At 43.8% G+C, this 27741-nt stretch overlaps 1 protein-coding gene across 2 annotated transcripts; it reads right to left on the bottom strand.

The window, feature by feature from the left end:
- Positions 1-1825: 1825 nt before the first annotated feature.
- On the bottom strand, positions 1826-24007 carry CRELD1 (CRELD disulfide isomerase 1). 2 transcript variants are annotated; one of them, XM_087923505.1, is made up of 12 exons: positions 23852-24007; positions 23289-23414; positions 21057-21210; positions 20046-20128; positions 16548-16658; positions 16006-16097; positions 14171-14347; positions 13848-13943; positions 12534-12617; positions 10959-11054; positions 4538-4684; positions 1826-2739 (listed from the first exon to the last, which is right to left on the bottom strand). In XM_087923505.1, the coding sequence occupies exons 3-12, from the start codon at positions 21174-21176 to the stop codon at positions 2519-2521; spliced, it is 1227 nt and encodes a 408-aa protein (XP_087779631.1). In that variant the 5' UTR covers positions 21177-21210; positions 23289-23414; positions 23852-24007; the 3' UTR covers positions 1826-2518. The 2 variants fall into 2 exon arrangements, with proteins under 2 accessions (XP_087779631.1, XP_087779632.1); XM_087923506.1 differs by lacking the exon at positions 16548-16658.
- Between the last annotated feature and the right edge of the window lie 3734 nt (positions 24008-27741).

Raw genomic sequence — 27741 nt, 5'->3', positions numbered from 1 at the left:
TTAAGTACCGCTTGATAAAGCCTTAGTCAGGCCACACCTGGAATACAGCATCCAGTTTTGGTCACCGCATTACAAAAAAAAAAATGTTGAGGCTTTGGAAAAAGTGAAAAGAAGAGCAATTAAGATGATTAAAGGCCTGGAGACTAAAACATATGAAGAAGGGTTGCAGGATTTGGGTACGGCTAGTCTGGAGAAAAGGACTAGGGGGCACAGGATAGCAGTATTCCAGCATCTGAAAGGCTGCCACAAAGAAGAGGTGATCAACCTATTCTCCAAAGCACCAGAAGGCAGGATAAGAAACAATGGATGGAAACTAATCAAGGAGAGAAGCAACCTGGAACAATTAACCAGGGGAACAGCTTTGCCTTCAGAAGCAGTGCGTGTTTCATCACTGGAGGTTTTTAAGAAGAGACTGGACAGCCTCTTTGTCTGAAATTGTATAGGATTTCCTGCCTGAGCAGGAGGTTGGACTAGAAGACCTCCAAGGTCCCTTCCAACCAGTGGTGGGATTCAAATGTTTTTACTACTGGTTTTGTGGGTGTGGCTTGGTGGGCGTGAGAGGAAAAGGAGACTGTAAAATCCCCAGTCAGAGGTGGCATTTGCCGGTTCTCCAAACTACTCAAAATTTCCACTACCGGTTCTCCAGAACTGGTCAGAACCCGCTGAATACCACCTCTGCTTCCGGCTCTATCACTCCATCCCATTATTCTAATCAAGGAGTGAAGCAACCCAGAATTAAGATGAAACTTCCTAACAGTGAGGACAATTAACCAGTACAACAGCTTTGCCTTCAGAAGTTGTAGGGGCTTCACCACTGGAGGTTTTGAAGAAAAGACTGGACAGCCACCTGTTGGAAATGGTAGACTATAGCAGGAGTGTCAAACTCACATCACGGCGGCGTCACGTGATGTATCGGGACTTTTCCCCCTTTGCTAAAACGGGCGGGGGCAGGGCCGCATCCAGCCCGCAGGCAGTGAGTTTGACACCCCTGGACTGTAGTGTCTCCTACTTGATCAGGGCGTTGGGACTAGAAAACCTCCCTTCCAGCTGATTGATTGATTCTCTGTGAAAAGGGTCACACTGAGGAACAAACTACGTTTTAAATGGAAACAAGGCTCCTTAGCATTACAGCTTAGGAGAGGTTTCTTATCATAGGCCAAATACCTGTTTATTCCGGGCTTGTAATTGTTCTGATTCTTAACAACAGTTTAAATATTTGTTCTAAAATAACATTCTAGGGTTTGCTTTAGCTGTTGTTGAGCCATTTTCCTGTTATTTCTCTAAGCCATCCAGAGTTAATAAGGAAGTGAATGACCTACAAGCACAAGCAAGCAAACAAGTTTAGCTTAGGAGAGGATTGAAGCTTTCTCAACTGAAATTCCACTCATTCCTGTCTGGTAGTCCAAGGATCAAACTTTCGTGCATGCGAAAAGACCCACAAAAAATTGGAGAAGGCAAATTTGGTTGTAGACAACAGAGAGAGAGAGAGAGAGAGAGAGGGGAACATTTTCAGTGATTTCTCGAAGTCTTCTCCCAAAAGTCTTTTAACGTGAAGGCTGAAGTGAAATTGAAAGTTTTGAACCTTGTGTGTACAAGTCTGGTAGAAATAAAAAAGAACCTGTGGTATGTGAGAGAGAGAGCATGCAACAGTGAGAACCATGTGGATTTAGACAGAGACATTTATTTTTCCTGAGATACAGAATTGCAAAGCGAAAAAAAGTGGACATGCAGAACTCTTTCAACTTCCTTTGCCTTCCAAAGTCCATATGTTATACAGATGAGGAATTTTTTTTTTTTTGAAATGTACCACTTCTGACCACACAAATAAGTGTATATATTATTATTTATTAAATTTATATTATGCTCTTCTCTTAGGATACTGATTGATTCAATACAAGGGTGATTTTGAGATCAGGGATCAGCCCAAACACTGAATCCTACCTGAAGCAGAATACTCTAAAAATGTATTGCCACCATTTCTCACTTCCTTCAATGCGACGTGCAGGTCAACTCTTGGGCCAAAGGACAGATTCCCAAAGAGCCAGCAGGGAACCACCCCATACCAGCAGTGACCCAAAGAGCTGAGCTTTTTCTCCAGTTCGCCTTGGCAGCCCCAAGTGGGAGAGATCATAGCTTATTGGGATGAACTTTTCCAGGATCATCCAACATGCATAGAGAGAGTGGGTCAGCTGGACGATAATAGGAGCGGTTTCATCTGAACCTTAAACTTCCCTAAGGGGTAACTCAGTCCCTTCTAATATCTGCCAGGACCACTGAGTGATAGGCCTGCAGAGCACATACGATTTCCTGGCTCCTATTTGTCTCTCCAGCATATCTTCAGAAAGTCAAGGCTTCCTTTAGCCCAGATGGGGATGCAGGTTGTATATTCCACCTCTAGGTTTCAAACCTGCTAAGGTAAGGGGGAAAGGGTTGGGGTCGAGGTATGCCTGCCTCCCCCCACCCCAACCAGCTGACTCTCCGAGGCAGGAAGCAGAAGGGAGTGATCCCTGCCTAAGTCCTATCTCCCTTTCATAAAGCCATCGAGAACGCGGTCACTACGCTCTGACATCCAGTAGCCGGCCATCGCGGCCACCGCCCCTATGAAAATGGCAGTGAAGACCATGTCTCCTTTGGCAGCTAAGGTGGCCAGCGCGCAGATGATCGCCCCGAAGAACATCTGCTGCAGCACAACCACTTCGTCGTCTGTAATGTCATCAAAGAATCCTTTCTCAGGAGCATCTGCAAGACAACAAAGAGGCCCTCAGCAATGGCAAAGGGCGGTTAGTTTTTAACCTCTGGAGCAGCTTGACTGTCTAGGTCAGTGATGGCGAATCTTTTTGTTGTGGTGTGCCGAAAGTGCCCATGCAATAGCGCATGCTTGCCGGCACCCACAATGCAATGCACTCTGCCCCCATGCGCATGTGCGCGCAACCTCCCTGCCCCTTACCTGTACTGCACATGCTCGTGCCTCCCAGCTGATTTTGGCCCGTTTGAGGCCTTTTTCGTCCTCCCTGAGGCTAGAGGGAAGCCTCTGCAGCCTCGGGAGGCCGAAAAATGGGCTTTCCGGAAATACCACAAGTGCCCGTTTTCAGCCTCCAGAGCGCCTCTGGAGCCCAGGGGAGGCAGTTTTCGCCCTCCCAGGAGCATAAGGGAAGCCTCTGCAGCCTTTGGAGGCTGAAAAACCTGGCCTCAAACAGGTCGAAAATCAGCTGGGAGGTGCGTGCATGCACAGTGCAGGTAAGTTTGGCTGGGGCTCACGTGCCCGTACAAATGGCTCTGTGTGCCACCTGTGGCACACATGCCATAGGTTCGCCATCACGGGTCTAGGTCAAGTTTTTCTCAACCTCGCCAAGGCTGGCTGGGGAATTCTGGGAGTTGAAAGTTGCCAAGGTTGAGAAATATTAGTCTAGGTTTGCCCTTCCCCTGCCCAGTGTGTAAAGACTGAACCTCAGTTCGATTCAGAAATATATTTAAATGGTAGAGAAAACACGATTTCACAATTCTTTTACTCCCAAACAAATCCAAATTTGTGTCTGACTTGGAATATCACTCCGATTGGGATTGTGTTTAACTCAATTATAGACCCTAATTATATGAGTTGTTGGACAATATTACTTGGTCTCTTGTATGGATGTTTGTGTGTTTTTAGGGGGCAGGGAATTTTGGAGGGTGGGGGCTGGGGGGTGTTTGGGGATTGTCATGTGTGTGTACGAGTTGGGTCTGGTCTCTGGGTGTTATGTGAATTTCATAGTACACATACTGTGTATGTACGTACAATGACAATAAAGAATTTAATTCAATAACTACTCCTAAAAGGGCCAGTTTGTGAGGAAAGGTCTACAGAATACAGGGAGCCAGAGAATAACAAAGAAGATGGATCCCAAAGCTGATCCTAGACAGAATTATGGTTACCCTATAGCAAAAACCTGTGAGCTGTCAAAGATGCCAAAGTGATCTAGTGGTTAAGGCACCTGGCTAGAAACTGGGCAACGGGGACTTCTAGTCCCATTTTAGGCATGAAAGCCAGCAGAGTGACTTTGTGCCAATCCCCAGGAGATTGTGAGTTCTAGTCCCGCCTGACGCATGATAGTCTTCTGGCTGACTTTGGGCCAATCCCCAGGAGACTGTGAGTTCTAGTCCCGCCTGACGCATGATAGTCTTCTGGCTGACTTTGGGCCAATCCCCAGGAGACTGTGAGTTCTAGTCCCACCTGACGCATGATAGTCTTCTGGGTGACTTTGGGCCAATCCCCAGGAGACTGTGAGTTCTAGTCCCGCCTGACGCATGATAGTCTTCTGGGTGACTTTGGGCCAATCCCCAGGAGACTGTGAGTTCTAGTCCCGCCTGAGGCACAATAGCCTGTTGGGTGACTTTGGGTCAGTCCCTCTCTCTCAACCCAACCTACCTCACAGGGCTGTTGTGGGGAAAACAGCAGGAAGAAGGAATATTAGATATATCTGCCACCTTCTTTGTAAAAAATAATAAAGGCTGGTTATAGATAAACAAGTAAAAATAAAATACCCCTGCTGACTTTTACCTGGGGGCTTGTCTTCCACACAGATCCCCTCTTTGCGTAGATGTCCCTCAGCGCAAACACAGCGATAGCTGCCCTCTGTGTTCTCACAAACCTCGTTGGCTGCCGTACACACCGGCTCCTCCGCTTCACCTGCACATTCGTCCACGTCTGACGAGGAAAGGGAGCGATAAAAATTTCAAAGAACCATAAACAATATTGGCTAAAAACTCGTCCCTTTCCTATCTCCCATTTTTTTTTGAATAAATTTTATTGAATTTATAATTAAAAACATAACAACATTACATCTACAACAGGGGAGAAAATGGAAAAAGAAAAAAGGGAAAAAAAACGAAAAAAAAAAACGCTCGGTCTTGCGAACCGAAAAAGGAGAAAAAGAGGTATAAAAGAAAGAAGAAAACAAAGAAACGGAAGAAAAAAGAAAATACATTAAAAACAGACAGATATCCTTTTTGACAGTCTGCAAGATCCAATTCTCCTACCTTACTTTAATTGTACACATCTTATCACTATTTATGCTTAAATTACCCATTGTTCATTGAACAGTTTATCTCTGAGATAACCAATTATACCACGCATTCCAATTATCATAAAATGCTGAAGACTCTTTATTTTTAAGTGCTATGGTTAAATTGTCCATTTCTGCACAGTCACATATTTTCTGGATGACCATTTGATCTGTAGGTATATAGGATGATTTCCAGCACTGGGCAAATGCTAATCTGGCCGCAGCTAGAATATGAATTGTTATATATTTCATCTTTTTAGGTAAATGTTTATCAGAGATCCCTAGTAGGAAGAACTCTGGTTTGTATTCGATTTGTTCTTTGGTTATTTCCTCCAACCATTTTCTAATTTTTGCCAGTATTTCTGGGCTTCCTTACAGGACCACCACATATGAAAGTAGGTTCCTTCTATGTTTTTACATTTCCAACATTTTGGACTAGAGTTTGGGTTCATTTTCGCTAACCTCGAAGGGGTAAGTGCCATCTATATAACATTTTATACATATTTTCTTTGTACGCCTGTGTTTCGTAATCTTAATGTTTCTATTCCAGATCTTTTCCCATTCTGTTAATGTAATGCTTCTTCCAATATTCCTACTCCACATTATCATGTTCCCTTTCACTATCTCTTGCTCTAGTTCTACCTCCAATAAATATTTATAAAATTTGGAGATATTCTTTTTATTTGATCCTAATAAGATTTTATCTAAATATTGTAATTTGCTATAGATTCCAAACTCTTTGATATCTTGTTTGTATCTGCTATGGATTTGTATATATAACCACTGGTCAATTTTAAATCCCTGTTCCTGTAAGTCCTGTCGAGTTCTTAATTTTCCTAAAGGGTCTAATAAATCTTTATATTTAGTCATTTTTGTTATATCCAAATTGTTGGGATGAACCATTGCCTCCATTGTTGAAAGCCAAATCGAATTTTTAAATAATGTTTTTGCATATTTTTTCCAATTAGTTAATAGTGAATCTCTAATAAGATGTCTATGAAAATACGACTGTTTAGTTTTCCCCACATCCCATAGAAATGCGTGCCATCCTCTCTGAAGGTCGTGCCCTTCCAAGACTAAAGTTCTTTTATTCAGTAAATTGACCCAGTCTTTTAACCATAATAAGTTGGCTGCCCAATAATATAATTCCCAGTTTGGGAGCGCTAGCCCACCTCTACTTTTTGCATCTTGTAAGGCCTTAATACTGATTCTAGCTTTTTTCCCTTGCCAAATAAATTTAAGAGTTACCTTATTTATATCTTCAAAAAATTTTTTTGGTAATTTTATTGGGATTGTCTGGAATAAGTAAAGGAGTTTTGGTAAGATGTTCATTTTGATCGTGGCAATCCTGCCCAGGATCTCCCATTTTTATCCCCAAACGCAGCAGCCATGCTTTCTTGAGCTCTCTGCTGTGTCATCTGCTCAACTGCTGCGCCTCGCCCATTTCTAAGCCAGTAAATCCTTACTTTTCCAGACCTTGATTCAGCAGATTTCAAGCGTCAAAGACAAATCTAAATTCGGGCTTTGCTCCAAACGAGGGGAAAAAAGTTTGTTGCCTAGCAAATCAACAAGATGATGTTTGCATATTTTATATGCATTAGGCTACATCTTACACAAGCTTGGCTCTCAGGCCTCTCCTTCCATTAGTTTGTTGCATTTGGATTTACTATTGGGAGAAAAGACGCAGTGTATCAGAGTGCTGAAAAGCCAGGACAATATACAGGTAGTCCTGGACTTATGTCCACAATTGAAGCCCAAAATTTCTGTCGCTAAGCGAGACCGTTGTTACATGAACTTGGCCCCATTTTACGATCTTGCTTGACACAGATGTTAAGTGAATTATTGCAGTTGTTCAGTTAGTAACAAGGCTGGTAAGTGAATCTGGCTTCCCCTTTGACTTTGCTTGTCAAAAAACTCGTAAAAGGCGATCACATGACCCCAGGACATAAATGAGAGTTAGTTACCCCTCAGCCAAATTTGGATCACATGACCATGATGCTGCAATGGTTGTAAGTGTGAAAAATGGTCATAAGTCACTTTTTCAGTGCCATTGTAACTTTGATCGGTCACGAAATGAACTGTTGTAAGTTGAGGATTACCCTTAACAGATATCCAACTATGATCCGCCTCTTTATTTAACTCTATGGTTCATTCCTTGAAATGTTCTATCCAAAACTCCACAGTTTTCCTACAGTTTTTTTCTGGAACTCTTCTATTCCTAAGCCTTCTTTTGGCTGGGCTGCATACCTGCAAAGGACCCCACCCTTTAGTGGTAACTCTTTCACAGCGGTGACGCCTTCAGCAAATGAATCTGGGAACTCCTTAAAATGAAAGCAAACAGATCCTGCAAAATCCCACCAGTCAGAACTCTTGTGGAAATAGACTGGAATCTTCTGACAATTTTACATGAGATTTCTGGCATTCCTATATGGATTTTGTGACTTCGGCCACTTAATTATATCAACTTTAATGCAATCACAGGCGAGGGATTTTCAGGCATTGCTTGGCAATAATTATAACTGCCACAGTCCGTCCTTCCTTCCTTCCTTCCTTCCTCTCCTCCCTCCCTCCTTTCTGCCTTCCTTCCTTCGCTTCCTTCCTTCCTTCCTTCCTTCCTTCCTTCCTTCCTTCCTTCCTTCCTGCCTCCTCCCTCCTTCCCTGCCTCCCTGCCTTTCTGCCTTCCTTCCTTCGCTTGCTTCCTTCCTTCCTTCTTCCTTCCTTCCCTTCCTCCCTCCCTCCTTTCTGCCTTCCTTCCTTCGCTACTCCTTCCTTCCTTCCTTCCTTCCTTCCTTCCTTCCTTCCTTCCTTCCTTCCTTCCTTCCTTCCTTCCTTCCTTCCTTCCTTCCTTTCCTCCCTCCTCCTTTCTGCCTTCCTTCCTTCCTTCCTTCCTTCCTTCCTTCCTTCCTTCCTTCCTTCCTTCCTTCCTTCCTCCTTCCTTCCTTCCTTCCTTCCTCCCTTCCTTTTCTATAGCTGCCCATTTCAGTCAATGACTCTTGGAGGCATACAATTCAAGAAAACACATTATAATCAAAAATGCTAAAAACATTTTAAAACACTAAAAACATCCAGATTATATATAGATAGGAGCAAGCTACTTGGCCAGTTAGCTCCAATGTCATTTTAAATTGTTTTTTATAGGATTTTATTAACCATTTGTGTTTGGAACTCTTGTGTATTTTGATATGGCCTATGGGCTAATCAATAAGCTAAACTAACTTACTTGTCCAGTTAGCAATACAACCAGGCAACGGGGGCCCTTAACACAGTCAGCATCTCAAGCATGAGAACATAGCTATGATTTTAGGACCTTAAGAAAGGGTAACAGGATTGGGGCCAATTTAGAGTCTTTTCCGGGATACAGCCAACCACCACAGCAATATCTGCAGTCCAAGGAAAACAGACTGCAACAATTCGGCAACTCCCAAAGTTAAAATTAAAGGAGTCCCTGCTACTTTTAACAGGCCTGCTGGCAGGAAGAAAGCACTGTAGCTTTAGGGAACTACTCTAGGCTGCCCAGAAGATTGGCTGCCTCCCAGTTATACAGGAATAGGAACATTCAGTCAAGGAACTGCTAAACAAGCCAACAGTAAACAGTAAACCAACAAAAGAACCTCTAAGTCCACCCCCCATCAATACTGACAGGGCAAGCCACTAGAATATAAATGGAGAGTGACTCCACGTACACACACACACACCTAACAGCACTGATGATGTTACCTAGTTTGGGTAATGAAACTGGGTAGGAGCCGTGGTGGCACAATGGTTAGAAATGCAGTACTGCAGACTGACTCTGCCCACTGCCAGGAGTTCGATCCCAACCGGCTCAAGGTTGTCTCAGCCTTACATCCTTCCGAGGTCGGTAAAAAGAAGACTCAGATTGTTGGGGGACGTAGGCTGACTCTGTAACCTGCTTGGAGAAGGCTGTAAAGCAGGGCTTTACAGTTTTTCACACTTTTTCGCTTACTACCATTGCAGCATTTGGTCACATGATCAAAATCCAGATGCTTGGCAACTGTTTCATATTTATGACGGTTGCTGGGTCCAGGGGTCATGTGATCACCTTTTGCAAACTTCTGACAAGCAAAGACAATGGGAAAGCCAGATTCACTTAACAACTGTTTTTTACTAATTTAACAACTGCAGTGGTTCGTTTAACAACTAATTTAATAACTGCAGTGATTCACTTAGCAACTGGAGCAAGAAAGGTACCAGCTTTGAAAGCCATATTAGCACCCGACGCTTCCACACTGCCTCATTCTTGAGCCTAGGGAAATGGGAGGGGGGAATTTTTTTGGAGTGTATGTGGTTAGACATAATAACATTCTTCTTCTAAGTCAAGGTCATGTTATTTCTGCACCTGGGTGAGGGGACGTCTCAAGCTGGGACCGATGGTGATTGGGGCATGTGTGATGCCATGAGGGATACAGGGGTTGGATTTGTAATTTTTTACTCAGATTGTTGGGGGACGTAGGCTGACTCTGTAACCTGCTTGGAGAAGGCTGCAAAGCAGGGCTCCTCAACCCCTGGGCCATGGCCCATTACTGGGCCTTGAGCTGTTCGGAACCAGGCCACAGAAATGGGAGGTGAACGTATGTGTTCATGCGCATCCCCACCTGCACGAGCAGTGGGCGAACCTGGGCGTTCATGCTTCGATTCTGCGTGCGTGCTCCATTTGTGCCTGCCGCTTGTGCAAATGGAGCTGCGCGTGCATGTGCTTGACCACTCCTCGCACAGAACCATCCCCTCTCCCCCCACTGCAGGTCTGCAAAGCCAGAAACGTTGGGGAAACTCTGCTATAAAGTCCAAAGGTGCTTTTTTTTTTTTTCAAGAGCTAACTGGACTTTCTTTCACTTCTCATCCAAGAAGCTTCTTCGGCTCTGACTGGATGGTGGACAGGGGTGGGATTCAAAATTGTTATCAACGGGTTCTGGGTGGGCGTGGCTTAGGTGGTGGGCATGGCTTGGTGGTCATGTGACTGGGTGGACATGGCTTGTCATGTTACTGGCTGGGTGTCGCCAACTCAATATCACTCACATCGAGGCACGCCTGGCCTCTCATGACTGTGGGGATGCTGCAACAGTCCTAAGTGTGAAAAATGGTCATAAGTCACTTTTTTCAGTGCCATTGTAACTTTGAATGGTCACTCCACACAAGCAAAGTACCAGCAAAGGAGGGGCAAAAAACTCCAGAGAAGTTCTTGAGACAAGAAGTCTAATCCTACCAAGAATGTAATAAGGGTTAACGGAGAGGCAGTTTCTGTAAGCAACACCAGAATGTTTCCTCCCTGCCTTCCTTACACGATTAGGCCAGTAATTTCTTCTAACAACCGGTTCTCTGAACTGCTTAGAATGTTAACAACCGGTTCTAGCAAATATGTGTGAACTGGCAGAATCCCACCCCTGATGGTGGGGAATGGAAGGATTTACACTCCTTGCAGACAGCTGGTCATTTGCATCCTTTTAGTGAGTTTTTGAGGCCACCTGGAGGTTTAACTGTGTTGTCATGGCTGCCTGAGTAGTGCAAATGGGTATGGAGCCTTCTTGGAACTCTTGAAAGGACTTTGTTGTAGACTGGAAAATGCAAATGATGAGCTGTCTGCAAGGAGTATGAATCCTCCCATACCCCACCATCCAGTCAGAGCTGAAGAAGCTCCTTGGATGAGAAGAGAAATGTTTTCAAAGAAAAACCAGGAAGCCCAGTTGCCTCTTGCAAAAAACACCTTTGGGACAACCATGGCCTGGAGGACTGAGAATCTCCATAGACATTCTGCTGTACAGTACTATGAAGTGATATATAAATCTTACGCGCTATTGCAATTGCTAATGAAACATCTGCATGAAAAGAACCAAACTCAGAGAGCGCCAAGGACTCCTCAATAAGAACTCTAGCACAGAAAGGGGTGACAGTTGAACTTACCAAGGCATTTGACACCATCTCTCTGATAGCCCTTGTTGCATTTCTTGCAGCGAGAAGGCCCAGCGCCCATGCAGCCAATACAAGCTTTGGCACAATCTGAAGAGAAATTAAGAGAGCGAAATGAAGAGATGGGCTTAGGCATTGACCCCCATAGGGGTAAGGAAAGCTGGGTGGCTGGCTGAATGAAAAGGTAAGGGAAGAATATTAGAACATTGGTTGTGTATAAACCATAGCCAGTTTGGTGTAGCAGTTAAGGCATCCGGTTAGAAACCAGGAGATTGTGAATTCTAGCCCCTCCTTGGATGCAAAGCCAGCTAGGTCAGGGGTGTCAAACTCGATTTCATTGAGGGCCGCATCAGGGTTGTGTTTGACCTTGGGGTGGGCCTGGGCAGGGTGGGCATGGCCAGCTCAAGGTCACTCGTGTTGGAAGCACCTGTAGAGGAACGTGCTATATGGAGCATGTGCTGGAGGAGGCCATGGCAGACCTCGGGAGAGGTGCAGGCAGCCTTCCCGAGCTCCGTTTTCGGCTGCCGTGGCCTCCTCCCACACGCTGCCAGCCGCCATCAGGTTGTAGATCAGCGCCCGGTCGGGCCAGGCTGGGCCGAAGCACCGTGGGCCAGTCCTTTGCTGTTTCTAGACTGGCCCCGCGGGACAGATTTAAGCACCACATGGGCCGGATCTGGGTCGCGAGCCTTGAACTTGACATCCCTGAGCTAGGTGATCTTGGGCCAGTCCTTCTCTCCCAGCCCCAGGAAGAAAGAAGAGGCAAGGGCAAATCCCTTCCAAAAAAACCTCGCCAAAAAACCCGCAGGGTTTGGTCCAGGCAATTGCCAAGAGTCAGAAACTAACTCAAAGGCACATACACACGCACAAATAAACGCAGTAAGCCTAGCGTGAAGCATCCACTATTTCCTGCTTTTTTTAAAAAAGGTGATTCTTATAGGTGTAAACTACCTACCTGGCTAAATAGGTAAGAATGTCTATTTATGGGAGATGGGAAAAATAATGTTCTCAGCTGGTAGATTATGCCATTTTTGCTTCCCTGAAGAACTTCATATATTAGCAGAGGTGGTCTTCAGCGGGCTCTGACCAGTTCTGGAGAACCGGTAGTGGAAATTTTGAGTGGTTTGGAGAACCGGCAAATCCCACCTCTGACTGGCCCTGCCAACCCCATCTATTCTCTGCCTCCCGAGTCCCAGCTGATCAGCTGGATCTTCTTTGGTTGCCCTGCACAGGAGAACGGAACTGGAAAGCAGGTTAGTGGGCTGGGGAGGGAATGGGGATTTTGCAGTATCCTTCCCCTGCCATGCCCACCAAACCACACCACGCCCACCAAGCCACGCTTTTGAATCCCACCACTGTATTGGGATTCATGCCCCAAACCAGACAAACAAGGGTTGATAAACTCGTAGCATAACTTCCCAAGGGCTGCACAACCCATAGGAACAGAATCACCAGATCCTCTGCTGAAGACCTACTTCTCTGAAAGCAGCTCTGCTTCTTGAACGTGTTTCAGTGAGACCCACAGGGGTGCACAGCAACAGACGGTCCATTTTGAAAGCTCCAACCTCTTACCTTGGCATTCATAGGAGCCTTCGGTATTGACACAAAACTGGTTGTTGCGACAGTGTGCCATGTCAGTGCCACATTCATCTATGTCTGTAAGAAAGACAAGAGAGATTCAAGATAGGAGGTGGGCGAATACCTTCTCTCCCTCCTTCCTTCTCTCTCAATGCTCACGGAGGCATTTTACATTCTCCTTCGAGCTTCTGTGTTGCTGTTGTGGCTATTGCTATTATTTATTACATTTATTACAGTCACCCGCTCTAAAAGACTCTAGAGCAGGGTTCTCCAATCTTGGCAACTTTAAGACTTGTGGACTTCAACTCCCAGAATTCCCAGAACAAACAACCCAGGGAACAGCTTTGCCCTCGGAAGTTGTGGGAGCGCCATCCCTTGAGACTTTCAAGAAGAGATTGGACTGCCATCTGTCAGAAATGGTGCAGGGTCTCCTGCTTGGGCGGGGGCTTGGATTAGATGACCTACAAGGTCTGGTCCAACTCTGACTATCTGTTATCTGACTCAATTTTGTGATCATTTTGTTTTGCAGCAGTCATTAAGCAAGTGGGACAGTTGTTAAGCATGCTCTTTGTTCACCATGGAACATTTTCAGCAAAAATGTCATAAACCATGGTCACATGACTGCAGAACACAGCAAACAGCCATCAGTGCCGGCCAGTTGCTAAGTGCCCAAAATTCAGTCATGTGTCTGCAGGGGGTGGGAGCAACCGGCTTGTAAACACCTTTTAGAGGGTGTGTTGTAATTTTGAACGGTCACTTATGACATTACCGGTCATTAAATCAAGGACTACCCGTACCCTATCCAGAAGAAGCAGGTCTTTGAAGGAATATAAAATCATACATTGCAATGACTTACCTGTCAATGAATACTTCAGCTTCAACCATAACAACACAAGAGCACACAACAGATACAAACTTAAGGTTAATCACACCAAATTTGATTGCAGGAAATACGACTTCAGCAACAATGTCTGGAAGACTCTACCTGACTCTGTGGTTTCTTCCCCAAACTCCTAAAACTTTAACCTTAGACTGTCTACTATTGACCTCATCCCTTTCCTAAGAGGCCTGTAGGGGGCGTGCATAAGCGCATCAATGTGCCTACCGTCCCTGTCCCATTGTTTCTTTTTATTTTTCTTATATGTATCCATTTCATGTATTCCTAACTATGTTTATACTTATACCTATTATCTTGTAAGCAATTGACAAAAATAAAATAAAATAAATAAATAAATATGTTATTAATTAATTCTGCCTTTTCAAACATCACCAAGCCAACTCCAAACTATTTCAGGGCCACAGGCTCACCAATGCATCGTTGGTTGTGCAGCATCCAGCCTCTCTTGCAGCGCAGACAGCTGGTATCCTCGGGGCCTGAACAGCGCCCACAGGCCCGGTAGCACTCTGAGTGGGAGAGAGAATTGGGTGAAAAGGAACACAGTTTACAACGGAGGTGAGGTGGAAAGCTTGAGAAGAAAAAGCAGTACATGGCTGAAGTAAACCAGTTGCATGCCTTCCAGTTGCCAACCTGCCACATAAAACTACAGCTATGATTAATCTTGCCTTGGGAAGAGATCACAGAAATGACAATCCCCCAACCTAGCTCAGCCCAGCACAAACACTCTACGTACCCGCACATACCAGGTGACTGTCATTGCGAGCAGCTTCATAGTAGCCATCTCCACACTCTGAACAAAAGGGACCACCGTAGCCAGTCTGACACATGCAAAGACCGGTGCCTCCACGTGTTCCTTCACCATCACATTGCCCGTATCCACTGCAAGGCTTCTCGGTACCCCCAGGGCAGGCTGCAGAGAGATGGAAATCAGATGGGGAAACCGACATGTCACTTGGCTCTACGCTGCAGCGCTCAGATTTCCTCACTCACTCCATCTCTTCTCCCCGTTCCAGAGACCTACATCTTGCAAAGGTTAAGAACTTGCTTTAACTTGAAAGACTTCAGCCTTGCAAAGAAAGGGATTGCAAGAGAGTAAGCGGGCACACAATGAGGAATAACCGGGCTGTCTGTGTAAGCACGTTCATGACTGCCATCTGTATTGCTTTCAATATGTGTGGCTGCTTGTAATCACTTCCTATCCAATCAATGTAAAGGCAAATATGAATTCCCTTCTTTAGTGCAGGGATATTTAAGCCAAACAGGGGAGGAATGGGGAAAAGGAAAGCAGTTGCAGTCATATTAATTTCCAACTTTAGCAACTCCTTTACTTAATATCAGATGTGCTGGTCAGATACGCTTGCTAAATAAGGACTATCTGGTATTAAAATGGTGATAGAGTTATACAGAGGAATTATTCAGTCTGTCATCTGCACCTCTATAATTGTCTGGTTTGGTTCTGCAACCCAACAGGACAGACACAGACTTCAGAGAGTAATTAGGACTGCAGAAAAAACAATCACTACCAACCTGCCTTCAATTGAAGACCTCTATACTGCATGAATCAAAAAGAGGGCTGTGAAAATATTTACAGACCCCCTCACATCCTGGACATAAACTGTTTCAACTCCTTCCCTCAAAATTATGCGATAGAGCACTGCACACCAGAAGAACTAGACATAAGAGCAGTTTTTCACCGAAAGCCATCACTCTGCTAAACAAATAATTCCCTCAACACTGTTCAACTATTACAAAGTCTGCACTATTACTGTTAATCTTCTTATCACTCCTTATCGCCCATCCCCTCCCACTTGTGACTGTATGACTGTAACTTTGTTGCTTGTATCCTTATGATTTATATGGACTGTTTCCTAGTATGATTTGATTGCTTAGTGTACCCTATATCTATCATTAAGTGTTGTACCTTATGATTCTTGACTCTTGACGAATGTATCTTTTATGTACACTGAAAGCATTTGCACCAAGACAAATTCCTTGTGTGTCCAATCACACTTGGCCAATAAAGGAGTCTATTCTATTCTATTCTATTCTATTCTATTCTATTCTATTCTATTCTATTCTATTCTATTCTATTCTATTCCATTCCATTCCATTCCACTCCACTCCACTCTACTCCACTCCACTCTATTCTAAAAAACAAGCCATCTCGGATGTTTATTAGACTTTCACGATCCTTTCCCCCATCTGCTGCCTTCTAAAAATGTTGGAACTCTCTTCATCTGCAGCCAGGTAGCCAAGAGAAAAGCTGTCAGGCTATAGCAGGGATTCCTCAAACGTGGCAACTTTGGCAACAAGCTATGCTGGCTGAGGAATTCTGGGAGTTGAAGTCCACAAGTCTTAAAGTTGCTAAGTTTGGAGACCTCTGTGCTATAGAATCAGCAGAAAACCTTTGGAAATATATACTCCTAAGAAATTAAATCAGGGAGAATAACTGGAATCTTTGCTTCAGCCAGGTTCTGGAGGATCCGCATAACAGCTAATGGTCAGAGATGCACAAAGATTGTTGGAACATCCTCTCCAATAAACCGCAGATGCCTTAGAAATACTCACTCTGGCAATCAGGGCCATACATGCCAGGTGGGCAGCATAATTTCAGGGTATCCATGCACAGCCATTGGAAAAAGTCTGGGTGCTGCTGCTGCCTAAGGAGAAAAAAAAAATATCTTCTGGTTTTTGCTACTCCTCATTCCACTGCTGCAATTTATCAATGATACAGGCTCTGCACAACTCCCAAGAATGAAACAGCCATACAGTATTTGGGCAGGAGAGGGACACAGATACAAAGTCAGATTGTCTGCCCTGACTAGTGGTGGCGTTTGCAGTTTCCTGGCCTACCTGCAGATGCTGGGAATTGAACTAGGACCTTATGAAAGGTAAAGCAGGTATTTGGTTTCTGAATGCTTTTTATTTAACTTTGCCTACTGAATGATACGGATCACTGAAGTTCCTCCATTCAATCTCATAACTTCAGTTTTCCTCCTGCTAACACAAGAGAATACTGGTATGATCTGTGGTAAATAAGCCTCCAGAATGGGCTTCTTCACCAAGTTAAAGCATCCTGTAATACCCCAGCCTTCCTCTTTTTAACTCACTCATGGAACCACCAACGTTCTACGTGGTCTTCGCTTTGCTCCAGCAGCTGGTGGCAGCCAAAATCTGATGTAGAACACACACTTTCCAATACTTCCAACAGACGTGTCTCACTGGGAGGGGAGAAAGAGACAGCATGAGAATTGAGGGAGTTGGACAAGTCAAGGCAGAGTTCTGTCCTAGAAAGTCTGCCCTGCCTGCTTGATCAAAACAGCCCTCTGTTATCCCTCTAAGCCAGTGTTATTCAAATTTGGCAGCCTGAAGATGGGTGGACTTCAAATCCCAGAATTCCCCAGTCAGGAAAGCTGGCTGGGGAATTCTGGGAGTTGAAGTCCATCCATCTTCAAGCTGCCAAATCTGAACAACAGTGCTTTAAGATATCTTGTGTCCATTCAGAAATCTCCCTATTGACCTTTCACACGGGAACCTTAAATAAACCGTATTCTTTCTCAAAATTTCATCCAGATATTCTTTCGTCAAGCAGCCAGTCCCTAAGGCTTTTCCTTCCTCCCAAGAGTCAAGTTAGGAGTTGGCAAAATGATAAACAAGTGACTCTGGGGATACTGTGAGCAACAGCTGTGAAACCATGGAACAAACATGAAAGGTGTTTGTCAAGACGGGGGCCTTAACCTTAACTGTCGCAGCAATCACTTCTCACTGCAGATCTACTGTATGAAGAAAAAAAGGATAAAATAATGTAATGTATCTTTATTACTTGTTTTAATGTAAGCTTTCAAGGTCGCCAAAACCAAAACTCTCACAATGGATAATTAAAATGGAGTAAAGGATAACAAACTTGGTCTATCCATAGAGGAGGCATGGGGAATATCACGAAGAAGGGCACATGAACAATTCCAGATTTGATTATGTATCTATATAGAAAACACCCCAGCTGATTAATGATGACATCACAGAGGAAAAAATACATCTTAGCTGTAGGCTCATTTTTCAACTTAAGTCTGAAATGAAATCAACCTGCACTGGTACAATTGAATCTTATTAACATAGCTCAATACCATTTTTCCAAAAATGTGAGAAAAACTCCTGTAATTCCTAACCAGCTACCTCAGTCCATATGCTCTTCCTATCCAGGAATTCTAGTAAATCCTGGAGGGTATAAATTTGGAGATGACTGAGCTCCATCTATATCCTACCACATATTCATCACTATACAACCATACGCATATGTTTACATAGAGATAAATCTTAGGTTCACTGACATTTCATTTGAGCTAAGTGAGGACAACACCCCATTAATGTGCTGAATTTAAAACTTGCTCATTCTTTACATATAACTCTTTGAGCTATCCCCAAACGGTCTGATATTTTTAATGAAATAACAGGCTTAACTATCCCTTAAGGGAGAAAAAGTAATTTTTCATTTCACCCATACATGTCATGATTAGCTAATGCAAATCCTTAATGGTCCACTGAAGTGACAATCCCTGCCAGAATTCAAAATCATAATGGAGCGTTGGCAACTGTTGTCCAATATTATTTGGAAAGATCCCCCATTTCTGATCTAAAATGAAAAATTTAATCACTCCAAATTTCCTTGACATTATTACCGGTACTTGCTTTATTTTGTTTTCCTATTCATCTCTCAAGGAGAAAAATAAATGACTTGTGTTGTCTGCATTCTGAATCTAACAAGGCAGAATTCTGCACTCAGAATTAAATATAGATGAGCTTTTTCCCCGCAGAGAAGGACTGGAAAACTCCTAAAGCAGAGAAATACATATATAGATAGATAGACAGATAGCCCTTGACTTATTACCATTCGTTTAGTGACTGTTTGAAGTTACAATGGCACTGAAAAAAGTGATTAATTACCGTTTTTCACACTTTTTCACTTACTACCATTGCAGCATTTGGTCACATGATCAAAATTCAGATGCTTGGCAACTGTTTCATATTTATGACGGTTGGTGGGTCCACGGGTCATGTGATCACCTTTTGCAAACTTCTGACAAGCAAAGACAATGGGAAAGCCAGATTCACTTAACAACTGTCTTTACTAATTTAACAACTGCAGTGATTCGTTTAACAACTCATTTAATAACTGCAGTGATTCACTTAGCAACTGGAGCAAGAAAGGTACCAGCTTTGAAAGCCATATTAGCACCAGACGCTTCCACACTGCCTCATTCTTGAGCCTGGGGAAATGGGCGGGGGGAATTTTTTGGGAGTGTATGTGGTTAGACATAACAACATTCTTCTTCTAAGTCAAGGTCATGTTATTTCTGCACCTGGGTGAGGGGATGTCTCAAGTTGGGACCGATGGTGATTGGGGCATGTGATAAGAGGATTTCTAATTTTTACTTATTGCAAGGAAACCCGGAACTTTCAGATTCGGGATTCCCCAGATGTGCCAGTTTACTACTCTAATAAAAAGAACTTTGGAGAGAATGTCTGTCTTTGAGTTATTTGTTGGAAGGGAGGTTTTCTGGAACACTGACAAAAGGTTGTAAAATGGGGTAAAATTTTGAGCTGAAGTATGGTCATAAACTGAGGGCTACCTGTACAGACATGAAATAGATCAACTGCTACCAAGACTCAGAGCCCTGAAAAGTTGTCTTACTTTATCCTCTAATGAAAACCCCTCTAGAGTGAAAGCTTGTTTTTATAAGCATTGACCTTATTATAAACTCAATATTGAGAACTGCTCTGGAGTACAATAAGGATGAAGACCGAACGAACAGCTCAAAAATAAATTACTGAATATCCTCACCCAAATTGTGGATTTTAGAGTCAGAGCTCAAATGATGCAAATAAATAAAACGCTGGAATTGAGTTCCTGCATCTGTTTGTTAAAATTTATGTGCCACCCATCTTGCTGTCCATACTTCAGAACAACATGAGTGTGCATAGATTTCTTTCCTCGTTAGTTATTGTATTAACAGTAAAAAAAGAAAGTTCTATGAACATTTTGTTAAAAAAAAAATAATGTAAAAGACCCAGGAAAGTATCTTGATGACAAAGGAGAGGAACTCAATTGATACTTGCAGAAACATTTTTTTTTTGGACCCTTGAAAAAAATGTAGCTTTCTTGACTGATAGACTAGACCCAATGGCTTCTGTTCAGTTTCTCCTCACTAAAACTGCCTTCTCCTGCAAGACAAGGCTTCCCAACCTTGGCAACTTTAAGACACAGGGACTTCAACTCCCATGCTGGCTGAGGAACTCTGGGAGTTGAAGTCCACGTGTACACTATGGTTCGGTCTCCAACTAAAATAAAGATTCCGGCAACTGGGTTATTGTCAGAATGTCCACAATAATATTTAAAAGCAAGCAATTATCTAAGTTATCATAGCCTTGTTTTTTTTGTTTTTTTTTAAAAAGAGACTTGGTCTGGGGTGCCAAGGCCCATCTCGTTGGATTTTATGTGATCAGGATGCTAGTAAGAGATTGCTACTTCCCAACAAGGATACAGATAGGGCCTGGGGTCTGCAGTATCAGCATCTCACCAATGGCCTGTTGCAGCCCAGCCTTCAAATCACCTGTTGGCGTATTTGGCAAGCTTCTCTTCTTCCCAGGCGGTGTTCCCGCCCCCGAAGTTCTCTCGCTGTGTCCGCTCCAGACCCTGAGAAGGCAGGACAAGCCTCACAGCAAAGCCAGAGCTGATCGTCTCGCCCCATCCCATCCCAGCAGCCCTCAACCCCATGCAATAGAAACCGACCCACGTCCAAGAAACATACTATCACATGTGGTGGACGTGCCCATGTGCTCAGAAGTTTTGGAGAAACATTAGAAATTGGATATTAAACATAATTAAACAAGATGTAAAATTTGAACCTGAAACCTCCTTGCTACGTATGATAGACTCAAAAATGGGGAAAAACACCAATATTTAAGCTTGTACATTATAAAAGCAGCCAGAATATGCTATGCACAAAATTGGAAATTGCCTACTACCCCCTCAGAGATGGTTATTAAAAAAAAATCACGAGTGCGCAGAGATGGATAGCCTAACTAAATTACTGAAAAATAACCAAGATAATGATTACTATAAAACATGGAATTGTTGGTATGAGTGGTTAAAGGAAAGGCAATACTTGATAACTGGATAAGTTATGAAACTATGGGAGACATGCGTTCAATCATAAAGTATTTTGTGAAATTAAAGCATTAAAAGAACGAAGAAGGGACTGTAACAAGGCAGATCACGTCAACGTTAGGGGAAAAAATGTGTAACCATTGCTCAACACATGCTGCAAAATGTATATATGTATATATATTTGTTTGTTTTAAATGTCTTAATCTTAAATAAACTTTAAAAAATGTAAAAAGAAAAAAGAAACCGACCCTCTCCATTTCTGCTTTCTGCCTCACATCCTCTACAAACTCCATACGTCTCTCAGCAGCATTTGTTCCAGCGCACTTCCCTCCCCTGCACCCTCTTCTGAGAATGGGAGGAGGGAGCAGACGAACGCACACTTAGCAGCTAAATGGGATGTCCACTTTGCATTAATCATGATCGCATACACCCGGTCCATTTTCTAGCCTCCCACCTTATTGAAATTGTCCACAAGACTCCGACAGGTCTGGCAGGTATCTTGCTGGGAACTACCAGAGCTTGGCATCCAGTGGAATAGTAAGAGGAAGAAGAGCAGAGCAGGTGGGACTTTCATCCTGGAAAAAGCCACTTTCAGGCCAGGAACAAGACTGGAAGAAAGAGGAAAGGTTGTGAGACCAACAAGAGTATTTGAGAAGCTGATGGAGCAAGAGACTCCTAGGCAATGGACATACAGCAACCTGGGTTCAAGATTATTCTGCATAACCTCCACATCTGTATTCTTGATGCACAGGGTAACAATCCAAACCTTAACCACAAGAAGTTGGGATTTAAAAATTTCAGGCTATAAGGAGATATATTGCAAACAACTGGACAAGATCAAACAATTTTCATTTATTTGTTACATGTATATTCCATCTTTCCCCCCAGGAACTCAAGGTTGCATACCTAGCCATATATTCAATTTCCCCCAAATTACTCCACAAGGTAGCTTAGAGATTGGAGAGACCCACTCAATCTCCACACCTGAAGGTACCTTTCAGCCTCAGTTTCTCTAATCTTGGTCCAATATCTCAACTGCTCCTCTACCTTACAATATTAAGTAAGAAAGGAGGAAGATAGAAAAAAGAAAGAGCTATTCATGCCTATCTGGAAATCACAAGGAAAGAAATCTTGCTTGGGAACACATGAAAAAGAAGAATTTGCAAACACATACTTGTGCTCATCTAGTCAAGCATCCCTAAGGCACTAAACATCTTTATGAAGTGCATTATTGTTATTACTGATTTACATTCAGAGGGGTTCTGTATGATTTTGAAATGTGGGCTACATTTCCCAGAACTGAAGACTACTCTATGTAGTAAATAGACATTGAGCTTTTTAGTTGCCACTATTACTCATTATTAAACTGAAAACCTTCCTATATAACAGAATAACAGAGCTGAAAGGAACCTTAGAGGTCTTCTAGTCCAATCTCCTACTCAAAGAAGAAATCCTACACCATTCTGGACAAAAGACTGTCCAATATCTTCTTTAAAAAGCCAAGTGATGAGGGCACCCAAAAATTCTGAAGGCAACTATTCCACTGATGAATTGTTCTGTTAGGAAATTCCTCCTTAGTTCTATGTTGCTTCTCTCCTTGATTAGTTTCCATCCATTGCTTCTTGTCCTGCCTTCAGGTGCTTTGGAGAATAAGTTGACCCCCTCTTCTTTATGGCAGCCCCTTGGATATTGGAACACTAAAGGCATTTTTGGAAAGTAAGTGGATAATCTCCTTTCCAAGAGCCATTTAGCTGTCAGGTAGTTGCTCTGACAAAGAATATGGTTTCTGTGCACCTCCAACATTGTTCTCTCTATATTCTCATGACTGGGATTAGAGAAACCTAAGCTTTGTGTGCCAAAAGAATCTGAAAAACAGGAGCTGTGTTAATCCCAATTACCCAGGATATAATGCCCACATAAGCATGTTTACAAATATAAAGTAAGCTACTTTCAAGTCATATAAACTGATAAACCACAAATAACAGATCCAATTTATATATAAATTAGTAAGTCACATCAAGAAAAAAAGACTCACTCAATCTGGTAGTATCCAAAATCTAACAAATACGCATTGCACTTTTGAATGAGGTTTGGCCTCGGACTTCTACCATTTCCCTGTAGCATCAGAGGTATATAGAAACCTAATTCAACAGCTCAAAATACATTTTAGGCAGACACCAATCACAAATATAAAAATTATACATACTGGATGCAGCCAGTAACAGCCAGATCAAGCTGCTTGATCTAAAAAAAACCCCTCAGATTCCCAAACTGACTAGATGATGAATCTCATTATTTAACAAATTATTAAACTTCTAACCATTTAAAGTAAAATGCAAAAAACTGAATGACCAAGAGATACCAGAAATATTAAAGCTGCTGTAAGTATGGGGTATCCTAATCTCCAGCAGATGGCATCAAATCTACCTTCCTAGAAAGACACCCTCCACAAGCATTGGACTACAACTCCCACCATTCCTCAGCCTACATAACCAATAGCTATTCTGTTGGCCATGCTGATGAAGGTTATAAGCAAACACACCTAAGACACCAGGTTGTGGAAAACATGTGTTACAAGCTGGTCCCCTATTGTTGAAAATATAGCTGCAAGCCACCACAGCACAATACCCACATCAGCTGATGCCCACTTCCTTAGAAAGGCAATTATGAATTTAGCAGGACTTACCTTCAGAATCTAACGGATCATTGAACAAATCAACCCAGAGTTCTCGCTGGAGGCACACTATGACCAGGTTCAAATGATCCTACGTCGGGGACATTATATGAGGACCTGGATCGCCGCCGGGGAAGGCTGCACCATTGAGAGAGGTGGAAGGAAAGAGAAGAAGAGGGTGACCAAGAGCAAAGTGGATAGCCACGGGTGCAACGTCGGAAGATCTACCTATGTGGTTGGTGGAGTCCAAAAACCCGACTTGATGGTACATAATGGATCCAGGATCGGCCCATGCTACAGAACCAAGGGAACGTGTAAACGGGATGACACGGGATTCCTCCTGCTCCGGTCTCTCTGCATAGCGGCTCCACATCCGAAGGAGGGCTTGCAAGCGAAGGTTTTTCTGAGGCGGCCGAAGGTGACCCTCCCTATTTCTGCAGGCAGGAATAACTGAAGCCACCCAGTGCCACCGAATGGCTAACCCAGCCCCGGAAGACAGTCAGCCCAAGAAAACGTGGTGTTTTTTTCCCCCTGACCCAACCGCCCTACGCCTCGATCGGGGGCTTCAAACCTACCTTGCCTCTCCCCGCTCGCCCCCTCGGGAGAGCAGCGTGAAGCGACGGGGGAAGCCCGGAAGAGTAGCGCCCACTTTCGCACGGAAGGCGACTCCCGGGTCCGCCACAGCTGAGCAACCCCCTCCACGGCGATCGCAAGATCGCCATCAAGGGTGTGGGGGGGGGAGGGGGGCAACGCTTCTTCTTTCCGCCAATGACATCGGGCCCTGTGCGATGACATCATCCCCTTCGCCTTCCAACGACCAATAGGCGGGCTCCGTCCGGGTTCCCTCCCCTCCTCGGAGCAGCACCTGTCAAGGCGCTTAAAGAGGCCGCGGCGGCCATCGGTTGGGCTCCTCTGCAGTCTCCGGGGCAAGACATCCTGCCGGAAGGAGATTGTATTTCACCCTCCATTAAAAGCGTCCGGACCAAACGAAATCTTGTTGCTGTTGAACACAAGTCGTCTTGTTCTGAGGCCAAAACGCCTCGAGGGAAGCTCATAACCCGGTCTTTCCCACTATGTTTGCCCTGCAGATTCATTGAAATTATTATTGTTGTTGTTATTGGTGAGATTCACAGCCGTTGGGTTTGGTTGGTAGCTCAACAGCTCGAGTCCTAACCAAAGACCTAGGAACTGTTGTGGTTGCTGCTGCTACTGCTGCTGCTGCTATTATTATTATTATTATTATTATTATTATTATTATTATTATTATTATTATTATTATTATTATTATTATTATTATTATTTATCTGCCTGATTGGGAAGATGTAGAGGAAAGAAGGCTGAGTAAGGGTGCATAAGCACTCTGGCCAGCAGCCTTTGCTTAAATTGACATCTCAGGCATTTGAAAGTAGAATCTGCATTTTGCTGTTACTGCCAAATAAACCTTTGCTTGACACGAAGCAGCTGTGCAAACATCAAGTCTGAGTATGTAAATATCAATTTGTGCCTCAATTTCAATAAACTAGAGGTGGAATCCTGTACACTGAGGTGGCTGCATTGGGAGGCTTTGAAAGCCCTTCAAATTCAGGTCAATTTTCCAGTGGAGTGAATCAGCCTCTCCAGATTGAGAGGGATGGGAAACACTTGAAGTCTACTTTGATGACAAACAAAATAGAAATTGCCTTCTAAAAAAAACTAACCTGTCTACAAAAGGGGATAAAACAACTGGTATTCTCCAAATATTTTAGCCTATAATCCTCATATCCCCATGCCATACTGACTAAGAGTGACAATATACTCCAAATTAAGAAAGAAAGGGTCAAACAATTTTCTAAGGCAGCGGTTGCCAACCTTTTGGACCTCAGGGACCACCAAACTCATAATTTTAAATCCAGGGGACCACTAATATGAATTGTGACTGGTGGTTTGCTGACATTGGTGGGAGAGAGAGAGGCGGGGGGAGAGATCTGATCTAACCTCTCTCCCTCACTCACTCACTCACTCTCTCTCTCGCACACACACACACAAACACACAGAGGCAGGGGTGGGGTTCAAATTTCTTAACCTGTCCTGTGGGCATGGCCTAATTTGTGGGTGTGGCTTGGTCATGTGACTGTGGGCATGGCTTGTATGTAAGTATAAATATTTATATAAATATTGATTTTTTTTATATAAAAAGAGCAACTTTTACCCAAAATCAGGCAAAGCAGGCAGGCAGATTGAGTTGCTCACAGAATCACAGATTCATTCAGAGATCTGTGAGATCGGCTATCTGAGCCTGTCACATAAAATTTGCTAGCAAGCAAGCAAAAATTTGCTAGCAAGAAAACTCACAAAATTAACCCACAACACACCATGTATGTAAATATTGAATCTTTTTTTAAATAGAGCAACTTTTATCCAAAATCAGGCAGGCAGATTGAGTTGTTCACAGAATCACAGATTCACTTAGATCTGTGTTTCTGCCATCGGCTTTCTGAGTCTGCAACTGAATAATAGAACCTTCAGTCCTAAGGGAGGTTTGGCTCTGCTTAAAAGCAGAGCCGAAAATCTAAAGATTAGCTAGAAAGCAAGAAATCCAATGATTTCCTGCTTTCTAGCTAATCTAAATCTCCCAGCACAGCAGAACAGATGATGGTCGGAAAAAGGAAAAATAGCAACTTAGCAGGCAAGTTTGCCAGATAAGGAGTGGGGGGCGGGGGGCGGGGAGGGTTCCCGTGGGCCATGTGGGCGGCACAGCCTTGTGTTCCTGCACAGCCTGGATTAATTGCTTTGGGGGGGTGCTCTGGGGGTGAGATTTCTCTGTGGACCACCAAAATTTTTCACGGACCACCAGTGGGACACGGACCAGTGGTTGGTGAGTGCTGTTCTAAGGCATCTGAAGGCCAGACAAGGAATAATGGATGGAAACTGATCAAGGAAAGATTCAACCTAGAAATAAGGAGAAATTTTCGAACAGTGAGAACAGTTAACCAATGGAACAGCTTTGCCTTTGGAAGTTGTGGGAGCTTCATCATGGGAAGCTTTCAAGAAGAGATTGGACTGCCATTTGTCAGGAATGTGTATAGGGTCTCCTGCTTGGGCGAGGGTTGGACTAGATGACCTACAATGTCACTTCCAAGTCTGTTAATCTAATCTAAAGTGGAAATCATCAAATTGTGTACCTCTCTTTGACTTGCCTCAGTATTTCTCAGGTTAGCAACTTTCAGATGTGTGGATTTCAATTTCACAGGATTCCCCCAAGTTGGCACCATGCACCTGAAAGTTGCAGAGGTTGCGAAACACTGATTTACCTAATAGTTTTCTAGTTTAACATTTTTTATTGAGTTATAAAACATTGTAAAATATAAAATCGAAAAGTAAATAGAAAAGCAGTAGCAGGGAAGAGGGGGAAGAGAAGTGAGGAAATATAAGAAAAAAGAAAAAGAATCATTGACTTTCGACTCTCTGTTTCAATAGAAAGGCATTAACATCAAATCACAATTTTTTGCTTCTTCAAAATAATATGAACAAGCCATTTCTGTAAAGATCTATCAATCTACTTGGTAAAACCCAAAATCAAAATTTTATTCTTTTCCACATCAAGCATGAACTTCAGAAGTGGTTTCCATGTGGAAACAAAAGTACTTATGTTCTTTTCTTTAATCTTCTTCTTCTTCTTTTTCTTCAGCGTTTGTCTCGCGCTCGGGCGAGGTCCGCTAATGTCCTTAAGTACTGCTTCCACACCTCTCTGTCTGCCACGTATGTCGGGTCTGCCTTCGCGATCTCTAGATCGGCCTTGATCGTGTCCATCCAGCGTTGCTTAGGTCTACCACGCGGTCTCGCTCCTCCGACAGTCACCTTCATTGCAGATTTGATGATAGATTCTTCCTTGGCGCGGCTCACATGGCCGAACCATCGTAGCCGGACTGCCTCATGACCGTGGGGATGGGCACGACGTTGAACCGCTCACGCACTTCTTCGTTCCTGACGCGATCGAGTAGGGTGAGGCCTACCGACCATCGGAGCATTCGCATCTCCATTATCTGGAGTCTGCTTTCGACTTCTTTGGTCGCCGGCCAGCACTCTGCGCCGTATATGGCCACGGGCGCACCACAGAGTTATAGATTTTCGCCTTCAGGCGCATCGGCATCTTCTTGTCACAGAGGACGCCCGTGACGGACTTCCATTTGCCCCACGCTGCGTTGATCCTGGCTGCCACCTCAGTTTGTAGTAGGCCTTCTTCCCCAAGAATAGTTCCCAGGTACTTGAAGGTGGAGGCGCGCGGTAGCTCCTGCCCGTTCACGTGGATGGAGCCTATCATTTCATTGTCAGTGGTCAGGTATTCGGACTTCTTTAGGTTCAGCCGGAGCCCGAACTGCTCGAGGCGGTCGTGCCACTGTTGGACTAGGTGCTCGAGTTCAGCCTTGCACAGGTTAGCCAGGAACACATCATCGGCGTGAGCAGCGTCCATGGGGCGGGCGTGTAC

The sequence above is a fragment of the Pseudonaja textilis genome, chromosome 2, assembly GCF_049901715.1.
Source record: "Pseudonaja textilis isolate UNSWEBS1 chromosome 2, rPseTex1.2, whole genome shotgun sequence".
NCBI classification, from domain to species: Eukaryota; Metazoa; Chordata; class Lepidosauria; order Squamata; family Elapidae; genus Pseudonaja; species Pseudonaja textilis.
Note: the sequence above shows the minus strand (reverse complement) of the source record. Positions and strands in the feature narration are given on the sequence as shown.